Source organism: Triturus cristatus, chromosome 1_1 (assembly GCF_964204655.1).
Source record: "Triturus cristatus chromosome 1_1, aTriCri1.1, whole genome shotgun sequence".
Lineage (NCBI taxonomy): Eukaryota > Metazoa > Chordata > Amphibia > Caudata > Salamandridae > Triturus > Triturus cristatus.
Genome location: NC_140579.1, coordinates 187,360,585 through 187,382,859, shown reverse-complemented (window position 1 = coordinate 187,382,859; position 22,275 = coordinate 187,360,585). Strand labels below are relative to the sequence as shown.

The 22,275-nt window shown below is 44.3% G+C and overlaps 1 protein-coding gene across 2 annotated transcripts in view; it reads left to right on the top strand.

Moving 5' to 3' along the window:
- LOC146869958 (charged multivesicular body protein 4a-like) overlaps positions 1-22,275 on the top strand; it is a 410,915-nt gene that overhangs the window by 366,651 nt on the left and 21,989 nt on the right. The window contains exon 6 of one of the 2 annotated variants that reach the window (XM_085624109.1): positions 2,338-4,499. The exons of the other annotated variant lie outside the window; for it this stretch is intronic. Coding sequence (XP_085480235.1) covers positions 2,338-2,393 — 56 coding nt within the window. The 3' untranslated portion in view covers positions 2,394-4,499. Of the gene's footprint in view, positions 1-2,337; positions 4,500-22,275 lie in introns of those variants that run through there. 2 annotated transcript variants of the gene reach the window in all.

The following is a 22,275-nucleotide window of genomic DNA, read 5'->3' as shown; positions in this document are numbered from 1 at the left end:
TGAGAACTGGAATTTTGGATTCGTGCACATGTTGTCTGGTCCTACCAGGAAGATGTCTGAATATATTATGGCTAGTACTGGTATATTTTGGGTTGAGGTTTTTGTGGGACCCAGTGTTTTAGATCTTTCAAAAGGGAGGTTTTTTCTGTGGCAGTGCCTACTACCTTGATCCGTTTTGGCATAATTTAGGCAAAGTATTATTTTTCCATACAAAACGACACTCACTTCCTTGTCTTCTCCGATTGGAGTAGATTTATGTATCATTATCACACTTTTCTCCATGTGGCTTACAGACAGCAAAGACAAGATGGCCAAGTCTTGTATTACACTGCACAAAACTTTGTCTGCCAGCCTCTACAAACCAGATTCTGATTTGGTAAAATGGCTGGATGTTCTCTAGAACTGTTAAATCCACAGAGATATATTATTTTAGTGTTTCAGTTAGTGTTTGTCATACGGTGCTGAGAGTTCGAGGCTGCCTGGTTGCTCTTGTCCAGAACGATGAGCAAGTCTTTCCCTACTATTGGTCAGATGGTTTGGAAATGCCTGTCAGTCGTGTAAAAGGCTGTGGTATCCCACAAACTCCCGTATTTGCTTTATTACCTTGCTTTTCATGATCTTACACATGAACAAGACGTCTACGATTGGTAGATGCTTGTCCAAACTCCTTTCTTTAAGCGGGGGGTATGATGGTTATGTTTTTGGGCCTTAGGAAAGTAAGGGTTTGGTACTCCTGTGAAGAACGCTCAGAAGTACACTTTGATGTATTCAGCTGGATTTGGCTCAATCAGTAGACTTTAACCTATAATATGAGAACCAGTCTGGTGGCATGTTTTCTCCACTCAAACTTGCGATGTTGCCATACTCTGTAGTTCCCAGTCTGATATTGAGAGAATATGACGATATTTTTAGTCTGTGCAGCATAGTTTCTTCTGTTTTTTCCAAACACTTTTAATTGGCATTTTACATATAGTAATTTTGTCCGGTATATTATACAGGATAATCATTCGTCGTTATACAGTGTTACAAGAGATAAATTACTGTATTTGCGTTCCTCCAACCGTATAGTTTATCTTACTGTGTGCAAGTATTTGCTATGCTGTCGCCCTGGAAAGGGAATATTCTTAGTGCCTAAATGTAGGTCACTTCATGGAAGATAGTGAGGGCTTCTCTCAACTCATTGGTTGATTCACTGATGTCCCTCAAGGATTTTTTTTTAATCCTCTGTACAGATTTAAGTACATGCACCCACCCATCCCTCTCTTTCATTTCAGGCAGTCTCTATCTTTTGCTGTGAGGGACTCCATCGGTATTCTTTCTCCGCTCACTCACCTTATGTTTAGGGAGACATTCATAGTAGCATATTGTTGGATGCATCTTCCCACTGTATGTTTTGATGGAAATTACCCAAGACCCTCTTTCAAGTTGTAAAAAAACTATTTTTACATGGGTAGAAAAAATTCTAATAGGAAGACCACATGCAAATTAATACAGAGCTTTGACGTATTACATCTACCCACAGATAGACGCAAAAAGTGAGGGGGAAAATACTGTAGTTTTCAGACAGAAATGGGTTTGCTACCTTTTGATTACAGGAGTGTGGTTGTGTTCCAAAGAAAGCTACCTGAAGCCTGCATGTGTCCAAACGAACATTAGAGGAGGCATCGATTTATTTGCAGCAAGGTCCATTGTGCATGTCTGTAGTTTCCTGTCCTATTACTTAGAAGACAGGAAAAAACAGTCTTTCAGTCTTTGCAGTTGACATGCTTCCTTTGTTCGGTCGCCAAAAAGGAAATGGTAAGTTTTCGATTATTTTATAGTGGAACTCAAAATATCTATGTTCGAGGCATATGAGCTGTAGATCATATGCTGTGCATAGATCGCCATCTAGTGTTTGGTCCGGATGTCCGAAGGGGGGTGGGGTAGATGATCTACTGGCTGATCTTCATTTGGTAAAGCTTAAGCCTTAGGTAAGTTATGTTATCTCAGTCTGTGTCTGTGGTGTAATGTGAGATTAATGACAGGTTCACGTGTGCTGTGTGTTTGCTAATGAGTGCACTTATGGGTTGTATATTGAAGGGCATAATTTGGTTGAATTGCGCACACACACACACACACACACCCCTCCCCCTTTCAAGGCCCTCCACCCTTTTGAAAGAAAACAAATGAATTGGATAACTGCTCCCCAATGTGAGCTTAGCCTAACAAACGGTTAATAGGCTATTTTCCTAGTTGCTGCAACCTGAGCATATTGAGGCATAGCTATTGGAGAACATGACTATTATTTGTCACTTTGTTGACTAAAATTGTATAATAATTATTTATTTTAATTCACAGCATCAAAAGTCGATGAGGATGTGGACTTGCGAGAGCTGGAGGCTTGGGCATCCTGATTAAAATGCAAGTGAGACCACCCGCTTCGACCACAGTGCGGCATGACCGCAGCCAGCGGGACTATCCAGTCTGACCCCCAGAAGGATAGCTACAGACTAAGGCAGACTGTAAACTCTGTACATAAGACATAGACTTTATAGAGAATACATTTTATATCTGAGAAACATGTGGATACACTGGTGAGATAGAGGCGGAATGTGGACAGTGCAGGAAGATTCTAGAGTAGAGTGAGGTTTGAAAGTCCTAAAGGAAGTTTTAATGGTTTTTGAAATGCAAAATGAGGAGGACAAGGCAAGAAGAAAGATGTGCCAAGAAGTGGTCCTGGAGGGTCTGGAAGGCACGTTCAGTACATCAAATTAGGGGAATTTTCCCCCCCCAAAAAAATTCTGGATTAGCAGAGGACAAATGCACCAAAGCAAATTTTAAAAAACTAAGTTACGGGGAGGGATTCTGACGCAGAGAATTAAGATTTAATGGGGAGAAATGCAGGAAGTCAGAGGCCAATATTAGTAAGTTTAGGAGACTTTCCAAGGACGAGCAAAGGTTCCATGATGGGAAATGGGGGTTAAAGGAAAAGTAAGATGCCACGAGTAGAGAGGTGGGAGATTACAGGAGGGAGGCATCTAAAGTTAAGGAAGAGTTAAAGTTAATGGAAGAGTGGGTCCAAGCAAAGATTCTGTGGAGGACCAGCCGAGAAATCCAATGAGCTGTACTTCTTGAAAGTCAAACAATGCTTTCACAATTACAGCTTGTGGAAGGGGAATGGTGTGGAGATTTAGGGGGTAAGTGGTTCCCGGAAGGAAAATCCATTTGTAAAACATGCGGAGGAAAGGTGTGAATCGTAGAATATGGAGATCTAATTGCAAAGAGGAAGATTACATAGTTGGAAAGTAAAGAGAGATGCAGTGAGCAAACCGTGAGCATTCATTTAAGGAGAAATACCAGAGGATGGACTGGGTGTAGGTACTTCATTTCACAGTAGACATAGAAACATGCCAGAGGTACTAATAGACTAAAGGTCCCTAACTCTCTCCACAAATTTCTCACCCTTGGTCTCTTGCTTTGCCGAGAGGTGGATAACCATGCCTTCTGTCATAAAGCAGGGCCTGGTATACATTTCCTATCCCAGACTTCACTGACCTCTGGATCTCAAGTGGTGCAGGATCTGCAGCGGTGCCTGGTTTGGAACTCTTCCATCTACTACTTCCTCTCCCAGGAGGACATGTCTCTGACCACACTTGTCTTTGGAACTTCAAGGACTAGGAAGGGTGTTTCAGTGGAATCTAGCATCGAGGAAGCTGTGTGCGCACCCACAGATTGAAGAGTCCACATAGGATTCCCCTCTTTCTCTCTCTGCCTCACGCATACCACTCCACCTCATTCGCCTGTCCTATTCTCATTACACCACGTTTTGTCCTCACTCATCGCCTTTTCTTTTTCACAGCCTTCTATCCAGTTACGCATTTTTTTTCTGTACTTATACCATCTTTCCTTCGTGTCTCATCAGTCCTGTTCTGAAGAAGTTGTGTTTTTTTAGTGTCTCCATTGTGCCTTTTCACAAGCAGCCACAACAGTTTTCAGAGAAGCTGGTCAGTTGCCCATTATCTCTGGCAGTACTGCTTTACTCTTCTCCTACTGTCCTTCCTCTAACAACCTCCCTTTCTTTCCCTTATTTGATTTTCTCTTTTTTTCTTTTAACTCTACTACCTTTCCTTTCTCCCATAGTTTTACCGCCTCTCATAATTCTCCCTCTTCCTGCCACGATTTCTCCTACATCATTTCATTGGCATCATGGCATTTCCTTTCTCCTTCATCTCCTTTCCTTGTATTTTGTCTTTTTTAGCACCCTTCCCGTTCCACTGCTTTCTTTTGCTGTTCATTTCCCCTCTTCTGCCCTATGACGTACTCTGTTAATATTTCTTCTTTTTCTCTCCCTTTTCATTCTCTTTACCCTCTTCTCCTTCCTCTAACCTAATTTTCCCTCCACCATCGCCCCCCCCCCACACTCAGAGTAAAGGGTGTGGCTCAGTTCTTTTGTGCTGTTGTAAATCACATTTCAGACCTGCTTGGAATTAGTTTTCAATAAAATGTGAAGTTGTATGTTTCTCAAGTTTTTGTCTTTTTCACTTGGGTGAATCTCGCACCAGAGCTCCGATCCTGCTTGTGAGGGGCTGTTGCTTACTGTTCTTTCACCCCCTTCTGCCAGCATAATCATAAATTCCCCATGGTCCCACATGGGAAGGGCTCTGACTATTAAGCATCCCTTTTACTCCAGAGACTCTTTTTTTGGTACAAAAGTGTTAGTGTCCTCGTTGCTTTCCTCTATTTTTCCAAACCTCAAAGAAGTGTTTCTCTTGCGCATAGCACCATACGCCCACACTGGAGGGCAGGGCCACACTGGCCGTAACAGGCACCATGCATTTTTCCGGTGGGCCGTAAGGGTTAGGGCTGGTTTTGCAGCAGATATCGCAATATCGGCCCCCTATAATAAAAGCGACAGCGGTGCTTGACAATAGCCCCCCCGCTCCGGGCTGAAGCTTCTCAGTAGCATCCACTCCCTCTCCCCCGGGGCCAGAGCTCCGGGGCTTCTCAGTAGCACCCACCACAACTCCTCTGAATTGCCAGGGCTGGTTTCTGTTCCCAATCCGGCTGGGCTGCAGGGTACACTCTGCATCTCTGCCCTCAAGATATCTTTGTCTTAAAGGTCCACTCGCCATGGCCCCATACAGGAGGGTGTAGCATTCAGTTTTCTTGAGGTCTGAGCTTGCCACTGGAAGGTGCGGTCTTACTCCACCGTCCACTAGACTTCACACTAATTTGAACCAGAATAATTTGCCTGCACCTCCTCTCGTGGCTGTCTCCTTCCTTTTCACATATGCCCAAAGCTCTCTGGCTCTGACAAAATGACTGTCTTACCCCTCTTCTCAGCCCCCAAACTTCACACTAGACTGTACTGGAGATGCTATTCCATTTCTCTCTCAGGCCCAAAGCACCCCTTTTCCCTCACTGGAAGGATATGTTTTAAGTCCACCTGCTGTCTTGTATATGTCCTAATGTCCTACACAGGAAGAGACTGTCTTCCTCCCTCACACCCAAAATTATTTTGCTATGAGCATTTGCTGCCTCAGAATGTGCAGTCCTCCTCATATCGCGTGCTACCACTCAATAGCTGCCTTTGTTCCCTCCGGATGTTCGCTTTTGTCTCCATATTTATTCATACTAACACATGGATTTTGACTTCAACACCACTGCTGATTATTCTATGTGACTTGCTCTAGTGTTTTGAGATTTCCTCCGATAAGTGTAGTTGAAGTCCAGTCTTTAGCTGTATGCCAGGTTCTCTCACAGTGGGCTGACTTATGGCTGGAATACCTAGAATTTTTTGTTCAGTGTATTCCGATATGTTATTACAAGATTTCTTATGAACACAGCCCATTAGAACCTTCTTAACCATCGGACGAACATGGGTATGTGCCAACTTACTAACTGGAGTGGAACGAATATACATGCCGAGCCCCAGTCATCTTGCACAACTTTCTTGGAGATCATTCATTTTGGGCAGACAATCGAATCGTGTTAGAGATTGGCAGGGATACTGTTGTGCTCTTTACATGAAGACACTGGTAGCCATGTTGTAAGTTTCTAAGTCTTCTTTATTAGTTCCAAGTTAAGTGCTATCAATCAAGGATCAGCCATGTACCAGCTCCTACACCAGCCCCACCAGGAGCAGCCTGCCTAGCTGCTCAGCCCATCTCCAACTGTCACCACTCATCCACACAGGCACCCAGGCATTCCATTCATCACAGTCACACCAACATTCCATTACCATCTCTCACTCTGGCTGAGCAGCTAGGAGGACCTAGGCTGATTACAATTAAATCTAATACTCCGGATATAACATTATCCCTTTCCTTTTAAAATGAAAACAAAGACTACAATACTAAAGCATAGAACTATACACAAAAGAAGCAGTAATGTTCGTAACTCAAGGATGCATCTAAAAGTAAAACATCGCAAAAGAGATAACAATGCAAATAAAGAAAAGATGGGCAAAATACGACATATAAAATACATGCATCAAAATCCCCCATCCTCCCTCATGAAGATTATTAAGTCATATAGTTATTAAATCACAAACCATGTTAAAACGCAGAGAAACGGACTAACACTGCGTACTTTTGGGAAGGAATAACAATTGTCAAGAAATTTAAATTACAAACTAGCAATAACCCCATCCTTCCCCATGAACATTTGAAAATCAGGTAGTGAAGGGTGCACACACCCCACGACAAACACCCGAGGCCAGAAACAGACAACAAGGGTGAACCAACACTACAGATACACGTGTACCACAATATGGACCACATAGAGGGTACACACAGTGAGGCGCAGGGCGACTTACACACGACCACATCTGAAGCGCGGGGCGACTTACACAGGACAACACGTGATGCGCAGGGCGACTTACACACAACATCTGAAGCGCAGGGCGACTTACACAGGACATGTGACGCGCAGGGCGACTTACACACAACAACATCTGAAGCGCAGGGCGACTTACACAGGACAACATGTGAGGCGCAGGGCGACTTACACACAGACAAGACGTGCAGCGCAAGGCGACTTACCAACACACCCCAACGTGCAACGTAAAACGACTTACACACACAACACAAAGAAGATGGGAACCACCCACCAAGATCAGAACCACCCTAATATAATGGATAAACTGTGATGTCCACCCACCAGGAGACTAGGACATCCCAACCGATTAAACAGCGAAAAACTGTGGCATCACGAAATATGAAACTTTTGATATTACTAATACAATTCCATCTACAGTAGAACACTATTGACCTGTGTCCCACGCTGGTGAGCGATCTCTCACCCGAGTTGTGCCAGGAAACAAACACCCTTGCGTAAGGGAACTAAATAGAGAACAGACCTAAAAGTAATGATACACAAGGAGCAAAACATGGCAGAGATAGTAACAATAACACGTAATGACAATACTGTACCATGTTACCTAGTTTACACAAATAAATCCTCAATATGTTGAGTGTAAGTACACCATCAACATCACATTGTATAGATCTAATACAATTGAATTAAATGTTCCTTGCAATATGACACCAAAAAAAACCCAGGAATGAATCTTTCCGGCACCGCAGCAATATGCCCCCAAAAATACAGTCTGAAAAATGTAGCACATCCATGGAGGAGAGCTCGTGGACATACATCATGCTTCCAATAACTAGTCATTATCGTAACAAGTCTGTGTTCATAAGTATGGTTGATGACAAGCACCCAAAGCAATCCCCCCCATAAAAATGTGACCGGGAGAAACTACTGGCATCCAGAGACACACTTTGAGACAAGGAACCTATACTTCCAATGTAAAGATTACCTCAAAGAGAGTAAAGCAGAACAAACCACCAAAAGGGATCCCTCGAAGAGGATTCCTCAACTTGCTGTACTGAAACGAGCACCGCAGTGTCCCCGGTCTCCGTCAGGCCTTGTTGAAACTTTATTTGGACAAACCAAAACAGCGTGGTTGGCAGAGAGATGGAAAAACAATATAGCTGAATTGAGTGCCAAAGCCAACCACAAGATGGCGGCACGCTTTGGACGTCGCTGCAGAGTGGCTCAGGTTACCCCAGTGCACTTCAAAGAAGCTGTGATGCGGCAAAGAAGCAAACGTCATAGTGGATCCCACGAGGAACAGTGCATCATGAAGAGCCTGATGACTGAAGATCAGAGTCACCATGCAGGTAGGAGTGCGCGCGATGAAAGGATCACGTGCTTCACTTTCAAACCACAATAATGCAGTTAAACTGACACTTGACCTAGTAGCGTGCCAAAGACAATAAACGCTTTTGTCGCAGGCATTGCTGCCAGGTTACCGATAGAGGAAGTACATGCAGCTCAATCAACACAGTCAAAATAAATGTTAAAAACATGCAGACATCGTGTGCAGAAATATACTTTCTGGTAATCCAATTATAGATGCAAATGAGTCAACACTAGTCGACAGGCAACCAGTCAAACGACATCACTTAGGCAGTTGTAAAGACCAATCCTTTTGCTGGCATATCCTCATGACCACTTGAAGAAAAAACAAACTTGTCAGCAGGCAAGGCATTAATAATTGTTAATCCTCCACTAGATGACCACCTCTTTCACAGCGCTTGTGGATTTCATGGGGTCATATCATAATAATAGTCTTATGTGAACAGATCCCCAGGCACATTACTACCACAGAGTTCACTGACAATAGTAGAACTTCCTATGTGCCAATGAAACAGCAATCTCAGAAGAACCACACCGCTCCTGTGTGGCACCTGTGAAATTTACTTCATAGAATTAGTCCATAACTCTAATCCGTGCAACCACATTTCCTTTATGCAGTGGATACATCCATACAGAAGATACTAAATGAAGTGGTAGGGTGAATCTTAAATCAGGCATACCCTAACATACAGACCATACCTGTGGTCAAGTCAATGGAGTAAGATCAGGCAGGACACAGGTTGGGGCCGTCCGATGACAGGACACTGGTGGGGCTGGCTTGCCTTTTACTCCATTCTGCTTCATGCATTTTTCTTTCTTTTTAGGTCTCGCTGGCGTTGCAGCGCGAAGCGCTACCTCCAACGAGACTTATTGTCGTCGAGATGCCTCTCAAGGGAGACAGACCGGGGCACGCGCAGCGATTGGGGTCTGTGGACGCGCACACACATACACACGCGCGCGCACACACCCCGCCGCTGCATTTGAAAATGTCAATCTTCCCTGAAGCCGCTGCCTGGCACTTACCACATGTTGCTAGGGGGACAGTGCAGTTATTCTAGTTAGCTGAGTGCTAGCGGTGCAAGGAGAGTGCCCGGAAATAGCTGTAAATGTGCTGCTTCTTTGCGGTGCCAGAGCCGCCCACTGCCAGATTTGTTTCAGGTGCCGGAGCCCGACCCGACGTGTGCTGTGTGGAGCTGCGCGGCTCCGTAACGTCGCGCACGCCGCAGTTCAGCAGACTGTGTGCACATTCCTGCTTCACGGGCTCCCGGGCTGCAGGAAGTGATTGGTTACTGCTCTGAGAGGGAACCTAAAAATTACCCTATTCTACAGACCAGCCACAACACACTATCTGCATTACATTACTAACCCTAGGGTAATTCTATGCTACTTTCTTCCACTTGCGCATGCGCTGCGCTGATCCAAAAAATAATACATCTGCCCCGTTCTATGTGGCTGCATTTTCAATTGTAGTGTAAAAGGTGCACATGTATGCACACATAATATTTGCAAAGGTGGCCGTGGCTTGTTGTTTCATAGACTTCCCTGCTTGATTTTGCTTGCAAACAAGTGTCACCCGAAGGGTCACACATTTGGTGGACGTCACTCTTAAGTACACTGAAACCATGAAAATGTCACGCATAAGCAATCTGAAACCTTGGCAGCTATGACAGAACACCATGCCCACTGGCCACCTAAAATTCGAGGGTTATGGGTTTCCCCCATAAAATAAGTGAAACACGAGTTCCCGATGTCGATCTTGTGTGAGACAAAGTCACGAAGGCCTGTTTCTATTCTGCTCAGCTCGACGTCACGAACAGCTACGTCACTTGTAATAACGCTCGTGTGTTCACAATCACCCGCTCCCACAGTGTTCGGCCTGAAGAGACTGCGAACCGGTGCCCCGGGGGTTAACCAACATCTACCGGATGTCACCTGCGGATTGCGTTCAGCCCCTGGCGAAAACAATTTGAGTAACCACAGAGCCGCAGAGCACAACCCCGTTGTTTGCTTCACAGATTAAACTAAGTATCGCTTTCCCCCGAAAACCAATGGGTCGAATCCGTTCTCTTTCCTCCTAAGTTTCAGAAACGTATTTTTATTTTAAGGTTGGCCACGGAGATAGTGTACTTTGCCTCAGTAGTGCAGCTGGGACGCATTCTGCAGTATTAATAAATGCCATTCATTATACAGGGGGGCAACGCATGTTAAATGGTTGTGGTTTTGCTCTTGTTTTAGGTTTTTTTTTCTTCATTTAAAACGTTGGGTAAGAATCTGTGTGTTGTACGTGGGCTCGCATTTATGCAGCTTCCGTTTGAGGAACTTGTTTTTGTAACACTTTAGCCCATTCGTTGTTGTCACACGTGATAATTAACTTTTTACAACTTTTAGAAACTTCCTTTCCGAGGTTTGTGTTGTGCACATTGAGTGCACGGCGAGGCGCTCAGGAGTTGGTTGGCCGCCTTAACTTCAAGACTGTAATCTGTTGCACTAGGGTAAGTTTTTAATAACGTGCTACGTCTGTTTCACGCTACATCTGCTCGTTTGCGCCAGAGGCTATGGCTGGTATTAACGGGGAATGCTTGCTTTTATAATCGATACACCTTTAGTTGCATAAATGCTGATTGTGTGCGTTTTGTACACGCGCAAGTTGGATTTGTACCAGTCTGGAACACACTGCACGACAGTATCCGGTATTCCATAGATATTAGGTCGGGTCTTGCTTTTTTATTTCTTAATATTTACGAACGCCACACGTAGCACGCGTTTGCCAGCTTGGAACAGACCTGTGTGCATGTCGGTGCCGCTCCCAGGCCACCTGCAACGCTAGCTGCTCTACAGGCCTGTCCTAGTATGAAGATTTATTACATGCATCCTATTGTTTTTCAAGGAAACCTTGCCGTTTCCTGAGGTTGGTATATATTAACACACCAAACAAAATGTTTTCAGTCTCTGATACACAATATAACAAGCATTTGCAATGCAATAGGTCTCGCATTTACGCGAGTTTGAGCTATTACCATTTATAAATGACAATGCCTTTTATTTTTGTTTTCATTTTTAAAACCTAAATAAGAGGCATTGTCATTTACAATGCCAATAGCTTAAACTTGCGTAAATGCGAGACCTATTGCATTGAAAATGCTTGTTTCTTTGTAGTTGTGCTGACTACAATGGTTTCTTTGTAGACTCTGGGTTACTGTTCAGTCCTTAAGCACACTTGGGTCCAGGTCCGCTCGTCGCCAAAATTATGTTGTGCTCTTTACATGAAGACACTGGTAGCCATGTTGTACGTTTCTAAGTCTTCTTTATTAGTTCCAAGTTAAGTGCTATCAATCAAGGATCAGCCATGTACCAGCTCCTAGACCAGCCCCACCAGGAGCAGCCTGCCTAGCTGCTCAGCCCATCTCCAACTGTCACCACTCATCCACACAGGCACCCAGGCATTCCATTCATCACAGTCACACCAACATTCCATTACCATCTCTCACTCTGGCTGAGCAGCTAGGAGGACCTAGGCTGATTACAATTAAATCTAATACTCCGGATAAAACAGATACATTTATATTTTTTAAGTGGACTGTTGGCGCTCTTTTTCCCAAAGGATGCACACAAGAAATCCACAGATCCTTTTAGAGGCTTTATTAAATTAGTAAAGCCCAGTTTTAGTGTACAATATATGTACAAACACAATTAAAGATATAAAAGTTATGTTGATTGATATGTGAATAACATGAAACTGAATGTGCATACCCAACATGTGAATAGCAGTCTCAATCTTTTCCGGATTCTGGCTAATGTCTGAATTGCCACCAAAATCTTTCTTTAAATAAGAGCTTCCTGGATAGCACACACACATACCTGTGCATTGCTCAGATTTTTTTTGTCTGCTTTCTGCCTTTGGATGAAGCTGGTTCTTGTCTGTACTATGTAAAATGAGATCATAAGCAAGAACGCACAAGCTTGGTGCGAACTGTTTGTTGTAGATGCTCTTTCCAGAATCTCCACTGCTCCTCTCCCCGATAGGCTTGTGAAAAAATGTTACGAGTTATTGGAGAGGAAGTTGGTTTGTGGACAGTTAATGCATTGTGATGTAGTGTTCTTTAAACATTTGAGCCTTCAACCCTTTCCTAAATTATTGCAGCGTTGGGGTGGATCTGATGGATGAAAGGATGTTGTTCCAGATCCTAGTTGTATAGATGGAAAGGGCCTTTCTGTCTTGGTTTTCTTTTTTGCCATCAAGTCTGCAGTTCAATGGTGTCCTTGCTGCGGTTGGTTGAGAACCACCAGAGATAGTGAGCTTGTCTTCCAGAGAGGCAGGTGGTGTTGTTCCTAGTGCTTTGTAAATGATGCAGCTGGTTTTGAAGATGGTGTGCACTGGCAATGGGAGCCAATGGAGTTCCATCAGGATGGAGATTATGTGGTGTATTTCTATAGACCCTGAAAGAGATCTGCTGTTGCATGGAGGATGATCTTAAGGGGTGCCAGAGTGGAGTTTGGGAGACCATTGAGCAGGGCCGTAGCATCCTCCAGATACTAGAGTTCAATAGCAGTTGTTTTCTGGAGGAATTAGGTTGCCTTTCTTTAAAAGACAAAGCTCGTACCAGGCTGTCTTTGCTTTGTTGGCAGTGTGTTCCTTAAGGTTGAGCTTGGTGGCATAGGTCAATCCAAGTGACTTGGCATTCGGTGAAAGTTGGGTTTCAAAGCAGCCAAGGAACAGATCATTGAGCCAGGCTTGAATGGTTTCCTGTTTGGTCTTTGTAAATAACAGGAATCCTGTCTTGGTTCTCTTGAGCTTCAGGTAGGTGCTGGACTTCCAGGTCTGGATGATGTGCAAGCAGTGTTTGAGACATTGGATATCTGACGCAGAGGAGACTTTCAGATAGAGTTGCATATAATCAGCACATTGGTGAATCTCAATGCTGTTATCTGTGAATAGAGCACCTAGTGGCTCCATGTAAAAGGTTGAAGATAACAGGAAACCATATAGATCCCCCAGGGAGTTGTGGAACCTGGAGGTGTCCATGTGAATAAACTGGTGTCGGTTGGAAAGGTAGGAGGAAAACCAGTGATGGACATTGTGGATGAAACTTATTCAAGACTTCAGTGTGTCAGCTCTGTCAAAAGCAGCTAAAAAGACCTACAATATCTGGAGCAAGGGTCCTTTTTATCTGTGGTCAAGCAGGCATAGTCTGTGGTGTATAAGTTATCTGTTTCTGTGCCGCAGTGTGATTGAAGCCAGATTGGTAGTCGTGCAGGAGTTGGTTATCACTGATGTAATCTTGGAGTTGAACATAGTCTGCTGTTTCAATGACCATGTCAATATATGGTATGTGATTGATAAACCAGTAGTTGGGGTGGTCATCATGATCTAGTGTTGGAGTGGTAGGATCTGGCCTGTCTTGAAAGCTTGTGAGAAGATACCTTAAGTGAGGGAGGCATTGCTACTAGGGAGTAGGAGTAAAAAGAGCTTTGACGAGGGATGTGGGTAAGGCAACATCATCAAGAGATTTTGCGGCAGTTGAGTATGTCATAGAGATCTGGAAGAGACTGGGTTTTGAAGGCTGGCCTTTACAGGATTCTACAGTTAGAGGTGGGTGTGAGAGATGAAGCAGGCTTGGGTTGTTGAAGTGCTCTTGTATCTTTTGTAGTTTTTCACAGAATAACAGCTTGATGGAATTGCACTTTTCTGTGGATTGGAAAATAAACGGGTCCAGCTGGGCGAAGGTGGGAGGGTGGGCTTGATGCAGTGCTTGATTGTCTTGAATAGCATTCTGCTTTTGTTAGTGTCTGTTTTTTTTTTTTACATCTTTTTTTATTGAAATTAGCCATACAGTCACAACCTTTAACATTAGCACTGTCCCACATCTCAGAATATTTTCAAGTCTTTATCCCAGCCTTCCCGGTTCCATCTTGGTTTCTTTGCTCATTGTTTGTTTTGCTCTCAAAGTTCCAGCCTCTTCACCCACTGGTGCCAATTCTCCTTTGACCAGGTCCCTATCTGGGTTCTAGCCTTTCCAAATTTTCTCCCACTTCTGGGGACAACCTCTACCCTCATAAACCACCTTTTCGGCTAACGTGCACCAGCCCATGTCTCGCTTCCATGTCCCAAGGTGCGGTGTCTGTCTGGCACCCCAAGATCTTGCTACACTTCTCTTTCACTGCCAGGCCCAGTGTAATCCATGTCTGTTGTGCCTGCCGACCCGTGCCTCTCCCCAGATATTAAAAACACATTGTTTGGCAGAGACATGCCCCACCTCCTGATTCCCCCAGGCACTCCACCGCTGCAGACAAGTATTCCTGTACTGCCAGGCACGCCTATAAGATGTGAAAGAAGGAGCCCGTCTGCCCGCAGGCGCAGACAATGCGCGTCCTCTCACCTCCCCATCTTTACCATTATCGTTCAGGCATAGTAGGTGCGATGGAGAATCTTTAACTGGACAAGTTAGAAGCCTGATCTTATGGCTACCTCCTTGGGGGCTGCATGGGCTTCTTCCCACTCCCTGTGTTCCAGACCATGTACCTCTTGATCCCATTGATCCCTCAGATGTTGCAGGGCATCGGGTGTGTGGTTCAGTAGATTTTTTGTAGGTCTATAATGTGGCTTTCTGGGCATGAGGTCTCCCAATAATCTATCCTCTAGTGGGGAGGATCCTGTCAGGTTAGTCCTCTTTGGCAGCACTGCTCCGAGCGCATGTCAGCGTTGTATATACCTGTACATTTCTGAAAGTGCTAGTTGGTATTGTGTTAGTAAGGAGGGCGGGAGGGGATGTCTCCCTGGGTCCATGTGCCTCCCACTGTAGAGATTCCAATGAGGTCCCATTTGTCAAACTCTGGATGCTTCCTCAGTGTACCCAAAAAGCACAAAATTGATGGACAGAATGCAGATCAAATCTAAACATTCACCCCCAGTCAAGAGATCTGGGTTAAATCCATCATTCTTTTGCTCACCATGCCACCCCAGTTTAGACCTGGCCATATGCAAATCAGTCTTGACCCGTGCTCTCCATGCCACTGGAATCAAGCTATCCTGGCTGAAGAAGGGTGAAACCCCGAAACCGGTCCTAGGATGCTTGTTCCAGTCCAGGGAGGACCTGGCTTGGCAGTTCGGGCTGGACTGTCCCCATTAGGCACAGGGTCAAGACTGATTTGCATATGGCTGGGTTCAAACTGGAATGGCATGTTGAGCAAAAAAAGAATGGATTTAGGCCCAGATCTCTGAACTGGGGTGAATGTATGACATTGTTCTGCATTCTGTCCAACTGTTGTTTTTGCATTCCTCAGTGTACCCAGCATCTCAGAGAGGAGTTGCCTGTGTAATCGAGTTTTTCCACCCCAAGTAGGTGAAGAATATTTTCCAGAGGTTCTACTACTGATCCAGAGGATTACCAGCTTGGGGTTACACACACACACACACACACACCATATACTCACCTGGGCCTATAAACATTCATACAATAAGCTAGTAGTGCCACTGGGGTCAATTTTGATTTACCTGCGAGATTGTTTACCTTTACCAAATTCTTACCAACTCGATCTCCTTGATAATATATTTCCTCTGGTCAATGAATCTAGTTGTTGAGTTATATTAAGTAGAAATTACATTAAAGTTTTATTCTCCAAATAACAACAGACTCAAAGAGTTTTAAGAGTTTTATCTAAGCAATCATTTTATGAGTCAAAGATCAAATACCTTAATACCTCTATCACTTCAGGAATTGTACCTGATGTTTTCAAAGCAGCTACGGTAATCCCTATTTTAAAAAAAAACGTGCCGATCCTACTGCCCCTTCCAACTTTAGACCCATTTCGCTCCTCCCACTCCTGGGCAAAATCCTGGAGAGCCATATCACCTCCTCACTCTCCACTTACATTGAGGCCCATCACCTCCTGGCGGACCACCAGGCCGGTTTCCGCCCGGCACACTCCACGGAATCTGTTGTCCTCTCAGTGGTTGATGAGCTCAGACGCAGTGCCGACATCAACTCCCCCCAGGCCTTAGTTCTTCTCGATCTTTCCGCCGCCTTTGACATGGTCGACCACTCCATCCTTCTCGACCGTGTCAGGGGCGCCGGACTACGGGGGTCGGCCTTGACCTGGCTTACCTCCTTCTTAGCAGGCCGTACTCAGGCTGTTCGCTTGGAAGGCTTTCTTTCACCCACCCGCTCTGTCTCCTGCGGGGTACCTCAAGGCTCCTCCCTCTCCCCCCTCTTATTCAATCTTTACATACACCCCCTCATTGCTGCTTTACAGGATATGGAGGTCACGGCGTTCAATTACGCTGATGACCTCCAGCTCATCTTCAACCTCTCTTCTTCTCCTGATTCAGTCTCTAGGGTCCACTCCACTCTTACTTTCATCTACAACTGGATGAACCTTAATCAACTAAAACTTAATCCCGATAAGACGGAGCTGGTTCTTTTCGGTGGTCCCTCCAATCCCTGGTCCCCTGCTTTCTGGCCCCCCATCTTTGGTTCCCCCCGTCTCCCTCTGCCTCCATTAAAACTCTGGGCATCAAAGTCAGCCAGGACCTCTCTCTCTGTCCCCAGATAAGCTCGACAGTTTCCTCTTGCTTTCTGGCTTTAAGAACCACCCGGAAAGTCTTGTGTTACTTTACGGTCGCAGCCCTTAAACTTATTGTCCTGGCAATGATTCTATCCCGCCTAGACTACGGGAATGCCCTATATGTCGGCATCCCTGTCTACGAGTGCCGTCGCTTGCAGCTTATTCAAAATCAGGCGGCTCGCCTCATCTATAGTCTCCCTAAATCCAGTCATACCACCCCCCTGCTTAAGACTCTCCACTGGCTCCCCATTAGGGAGCGCTCGCTTTTCAAGATGGGCTGTCTGACCTTTATGTCTTTAGCTGGCACTGCCCCTACTTTCATTAGATCTAAGATCAATGCATATGTTCCTGCCAGATATCTTCGTTCTTCCACCCAGTTCCTTCTCCTTGTCCCCCGATTCCGCAAGAAGAAATCAGGTGGCTCCAGGTTCTCGACACTCGCCCCCCCTCTTTTGGAACACACTCCATCTGGCAATCAGGTCTATTCCTTCTTATTTGGACTTCCGGGCAGCTCTGAAAACTTATCTTTTCTCCTCTGCCTTTTCCTCCTAAACCCTCACTCCCCTTCTTTCCTCAGTTTTTCAGTTTTCCTTCTCCAGCGCCAAGAAACCGCTTGGTAATAGAGCGCTATACAAAACCCATTCAACTTCAACTTCAACTTCAAATACAATGTTAACATCGAGAGAAATCAAGTTTAGTTCAATAAGTCTCATTAAAATATTGTGATGACAGTACCTGAAAAGGGAGGAAAAAGAGAGAACAGGTACAAAGGCAGATTTCACCGAATTATATTTACCTAGGGTGATAAATGAACCCAACTCCTTGAAGATGGGCCAGATGGAGTCCACTGGGACACCATCCCGGTGGACCGCACCCCTCTCTGGCACTACTCTCCTCGATTTTTCTTCCGCAATTCCCCTTCTAGATGATTGGATTATCGATCAGTATTTTAGTCTCTCGTGCAGGGTCTCTGGCATCTGCAGGGTCTGAGACAGCGTCTCGGACAGCATCTGTGGCAGCATACGTGTCGGGTCAGATTTCAGACAGAATGACGGGTCTGACCTGCGTGTCTCTCTAACTTACCTCAATTATACTATTCTGTGTTTGTGTACCACCCCCAAATGTTTCAATATCGTGTTTTCCCCTACTTCTGATTGGACAGGGCAAGAAGGTGAGTTCATCACACCATATTAAATGTAATATTTTACTTAGGTTCTTTGTTCTATGTTTCTGCCCCTTAATTTACTTTCCCAAAGCTTTATTCCCACCCACATTTCATATTATGATCAATACAATTTATATACTTTGTAACATATGTTGCTCTTGTTCGGGTCGATGGGTTAAGTTCTCATGAGATTCTCCCCAGCTTGTCCTTGGCTGGATTTCAACGGTGTCATCATGGTTCCGAGCAGGGTTTAGTGCGCGTGCGCACAGATCAGGTGGGGTAGGGATTTCAGTCGCCCTCCAAGGCCCAAATACAAACTAATAATAAAGTCAGAACAAGCATTGAAAATGCAATAGGTCTCGCCTTTGATTAATGCACAAGAGGATAGTGGTATGGGTCATAGGGAGGGCGCTGCCAGAAATATTCACTATATTATTTGGATATCACAAGTATTATATGGTGCTACAAGGAGGAGAGAACCACTCACCTCTCCTAAACTGCAACCTAAGCTGCAACACAAATATTCGCAAAATTCCCTAGCACACGTAAATTTTAAGTTAATAACAATGTGAAAACAGTAACAAAATAAATAAAGAAGAACATGAATGCCCAGTCCAAATCAGGTTGTCATTTGTAGTATCGCTTTCTCCACAGCCCCCTCACGCCGGCGTCCTCGAGTACTCAAGGACGCCGGCATGAGGGGGCTGTGAAGAAAGCGATACTACAAATCACATTACGTTTGGGACACAAGACACTGGATTAAGCACGTTGAATCTCACCACCCCTTAGAGAGAAATTAACCCACGTCGGAGGATCCTGTGGGTCAGAATTATCACCACTCATAAACGGTGTAAAGAAAAGCTAATTGAGCCTTGAAAAAGTCGCATGTAAATCTAACAAGAGGTGATAAAACACGTGTTGGCTTTGGGCTTTCGACCAGTCACATGGGCTTTGGGCTTTCGACCAGTCACATGATTGACACAATAAGAAGAATTATCTAAAGAATTAAAGACTGAAGATTCTAAAGCAACCTGATTTGGACTGCGGATTCATGATCTTCTTTATTTACTTTGTTACTGTTTTCACATTGTAATTAACTTCAAATTTACGTGTGCTAGGGAATTTGGTGAAAACTTTTCGCCTTTGATTAAGTTAAAGCCATTTGCTTTGCTAATGGTATTGTATAGCAAAGGTTATCAAAATAAGGGGGGAAGGAGAGGTTGATGGTTAGGTTCACCCTCCAGAAGTATATGTATCACAAAACAACCTGAACTAGTCAAGTAAAAGAACCTAACCTTGGGGGGAAGGAAGGTATCAGAAGCCAAATAGGTTCTAAAATACCAAATGTAGAAAAAGGAAAATATTGTCCTTTTCTTGAGTCCCCTCACTCACCAGGGTTTCCCCACGGTGACATGCTTCATCATTGGGGTCCTCCCAGTCCTCTACGGACTGAGGCGTGCTGCGACTTGCGGATTACGTAGGAGCACTGGAAAAACAGACTATGTGTAGTGCAAGTGAAAGTGGAGTGGAGTGGATATGTGAAATTAAAATTAGTCAGCTAGTGGGCTAAAATAAACTTTATTAATGCTCTAAGCTGAAAAAATTAAAAATGGGGTGATATACTGAGGTCCCTAGTTATAATGAAATAGGTGTACCTAGCATATTGTATTGTCAACTAGTTTCGAGCTTCCCCAGCTCTTCGTCAGGACAACACTGGGACCAGCCCAGTGTGACAGTGCCACTCCTAGTCAACCTTGATGTGGTGTAAAATGAAAAAACGCTGCTACAGTGAGGCATGCGTAACTTATAATACATACGTTTTGTACGTCAGGAAACTTCTGTGGGATATAATAAAATACATATTATTTCGAAAAAAGTTGTTAGTGGGTACTTTTATCTATAAAAAGTTTTTTGTGAGCACACTACACCCAAGTGGTCAATCACTTCAGTCTATGACGTGCCTCGTGGTTGTTTCCTTATAAAAGAGAAGAGAAACTGAAGAAAGTTAATGCACTATCTCCATGCCGGCGTTTTTGTGCTGTAAAGTGATTTGTGGTGTAAAAACATACTTAACCAACATGTCTGACATCACACGAAACACACATATACAAAAACATACAATCGACACACAAAACGGGTAAGTACATACTTTTTAAAGGACATAGATATGCCTCATGGTCAACGGAGGGGCAATGGCGGTCTAATACATCTAAGAAAAAATGTAAAGTATGCCGTTAAAGCTGTTCGCTGCTTCGTGGTCGAAGCTTGCCCTGTTATGGAGGCAGAGACGGAAAAAGATCAATGTTCTCCGTATGGTGGGCGGGATGAATAGAGCAACTCGTTACGGAGCGCTCACTTACTTGTACCAGGACAGCCACGCATCGGTAAACCTACTGGGGCCAACACCTTCCGGACCGCATTCTGGCGTGTCTCAGGTGTGGTGATGTTTTATGAGGGCGGGACGGGGTAGAAACTAAAAAGGGGAGTGCCTCGTACTTGCGGAGGCCTCCGGGGGGGCCATCTTGGATAGGGACAGGTAATGAGAATAATACCAATACGGATATTTCTTGAAGCACAATCGGGTTCAACGAAGATGTTAAAAAAGGAAGAGTGAATAGGCTTATGAAAGTTCCTAATCAGTCAACAGGAGATATTATTTAGATGACGTATAATACTATGTGACAGATATGTCTCTTAATTCATATCCTTTTAAAGAGATGGTAGCTAGGTAATTTCACTAAGAGTATTGTAATCAGGCGGAGTCCCAAAGGGGTTCGTTTGAAACTGAAAAAGGGGGAGTACCTCATACTTGGAGAGGCCCCCGGGGGGCGGCCATCTTGGATAGGGACTAGTATTAATGATAGTACCAAGAAGTTCATATCGTGTGTACATTCGAGTTTGACGAAGTTGTTAAAAAAGTGGATAGGCTTATGAAAGTTCTTGATAGGTCAACAAGGGATATTTTTAAGAATATTTTACTATGTAACAGTTGTATCCCTTGATTGGTTCGTTATTTTTAAAAAAGGAGGGTAGGTAATTGTACTTAGGTTATTGCAATCAAGAGGAGTCCCAAGGGGGTTTGTTTCTTTCAATAAAAAATCAAATAATTCAAAAAATGCCAAAAAATTCAAAAGAATTTCGGACCACAAGTAATGGGAGCAATAAGAAGAACTATACAGTCCTGGTGATACAGTATCTGACATTCACAGGGGGTGTCACTGTCATGTGAATTGTCCCCAGGGAATTTCATCGTTCAAACCATTGATATCAGAGCGGAGCTTGAAAACCCATCGCTGTTCCTTTTCATGTAATTTCTTCTCACAGTTAGGCTGGTTGCTTACGTGTTCCAGAATGACCCAACTTAGGTCGTTCGGTGTGTGCTGTTTCTCCAAAAAATGGGTTGTCATTTTGGTGTTGTTGCGTTTGCATCTAAAATTGCTCCGATGCTCAATTATCCTGGTATTCACCTTTCTTGTGGTCATCCCCACATAGTGAAGGTTGCAGATGCAGGTAATCAGGTACACCACTCCTGTCGTATTACAGTTGGTGAAGGATCTGAGGTCCCATGTTATTCCATTGTTACAATTCACTGTTTTTGTCACTTGTGTTAAGTGGCATACACTGCAGTTGCTGCATGGGAAATGGCCCTGAGGTAGTGGATGTAATAAACGTAAAGGGCCCGCTTAGAGCATTAATAAAGTTTATTTTAGCCCACTAGCTGACTAATTTTAATTTCACATATCCACTCCACTCCACTTTCACTTGCACTACACATAGTCTGTTTTTCCAGTGCTCCTACGTAATCCGCAAATCGCAGCACGCCTCAGTCCGTAGAGGACTGGGAGGACCCCAATGATGAAGCATGTCACCGTGGGGAAACCCTGGTGAGTGAGGGGACTCAAGAAAAGGACAATATTTTCCTTTTTCTACATTTGGTATTTTAGAACCTATTTGGCTTCTGATACCTTCCTTCCCCCCAAGGTTAGGTTCTTTTACTTGAATTGTATAGCAAAGCAAATGTCTTTAACTTACTGAAAGACAAGTCCTCCTTTTTTAATTCTTTTGCGAGTTGTTCGGACTGCATTCATTGTACCTGCCAAACCCAGCCGTATTCCTCAGAGAGTTGGTGAAAAGGCTGCCATCATTCCTTCTCATGAGGACAAAAGTGGCTTGCTGGTGACTATAGTGCACCAACAGGAGTATGGTAGTAAGAAGGGGGAAATAATTTGTCAAATTATGTGCCCTGTTGTGAAAGATTTTTACCCCTGAGATTTTTTCTTACAAGAATGCCATTACATTGCAGCGCCAAGCACTGATGGAATGCACACAGGTACAGCGCCAAGCACTCATGGTAATAACACACC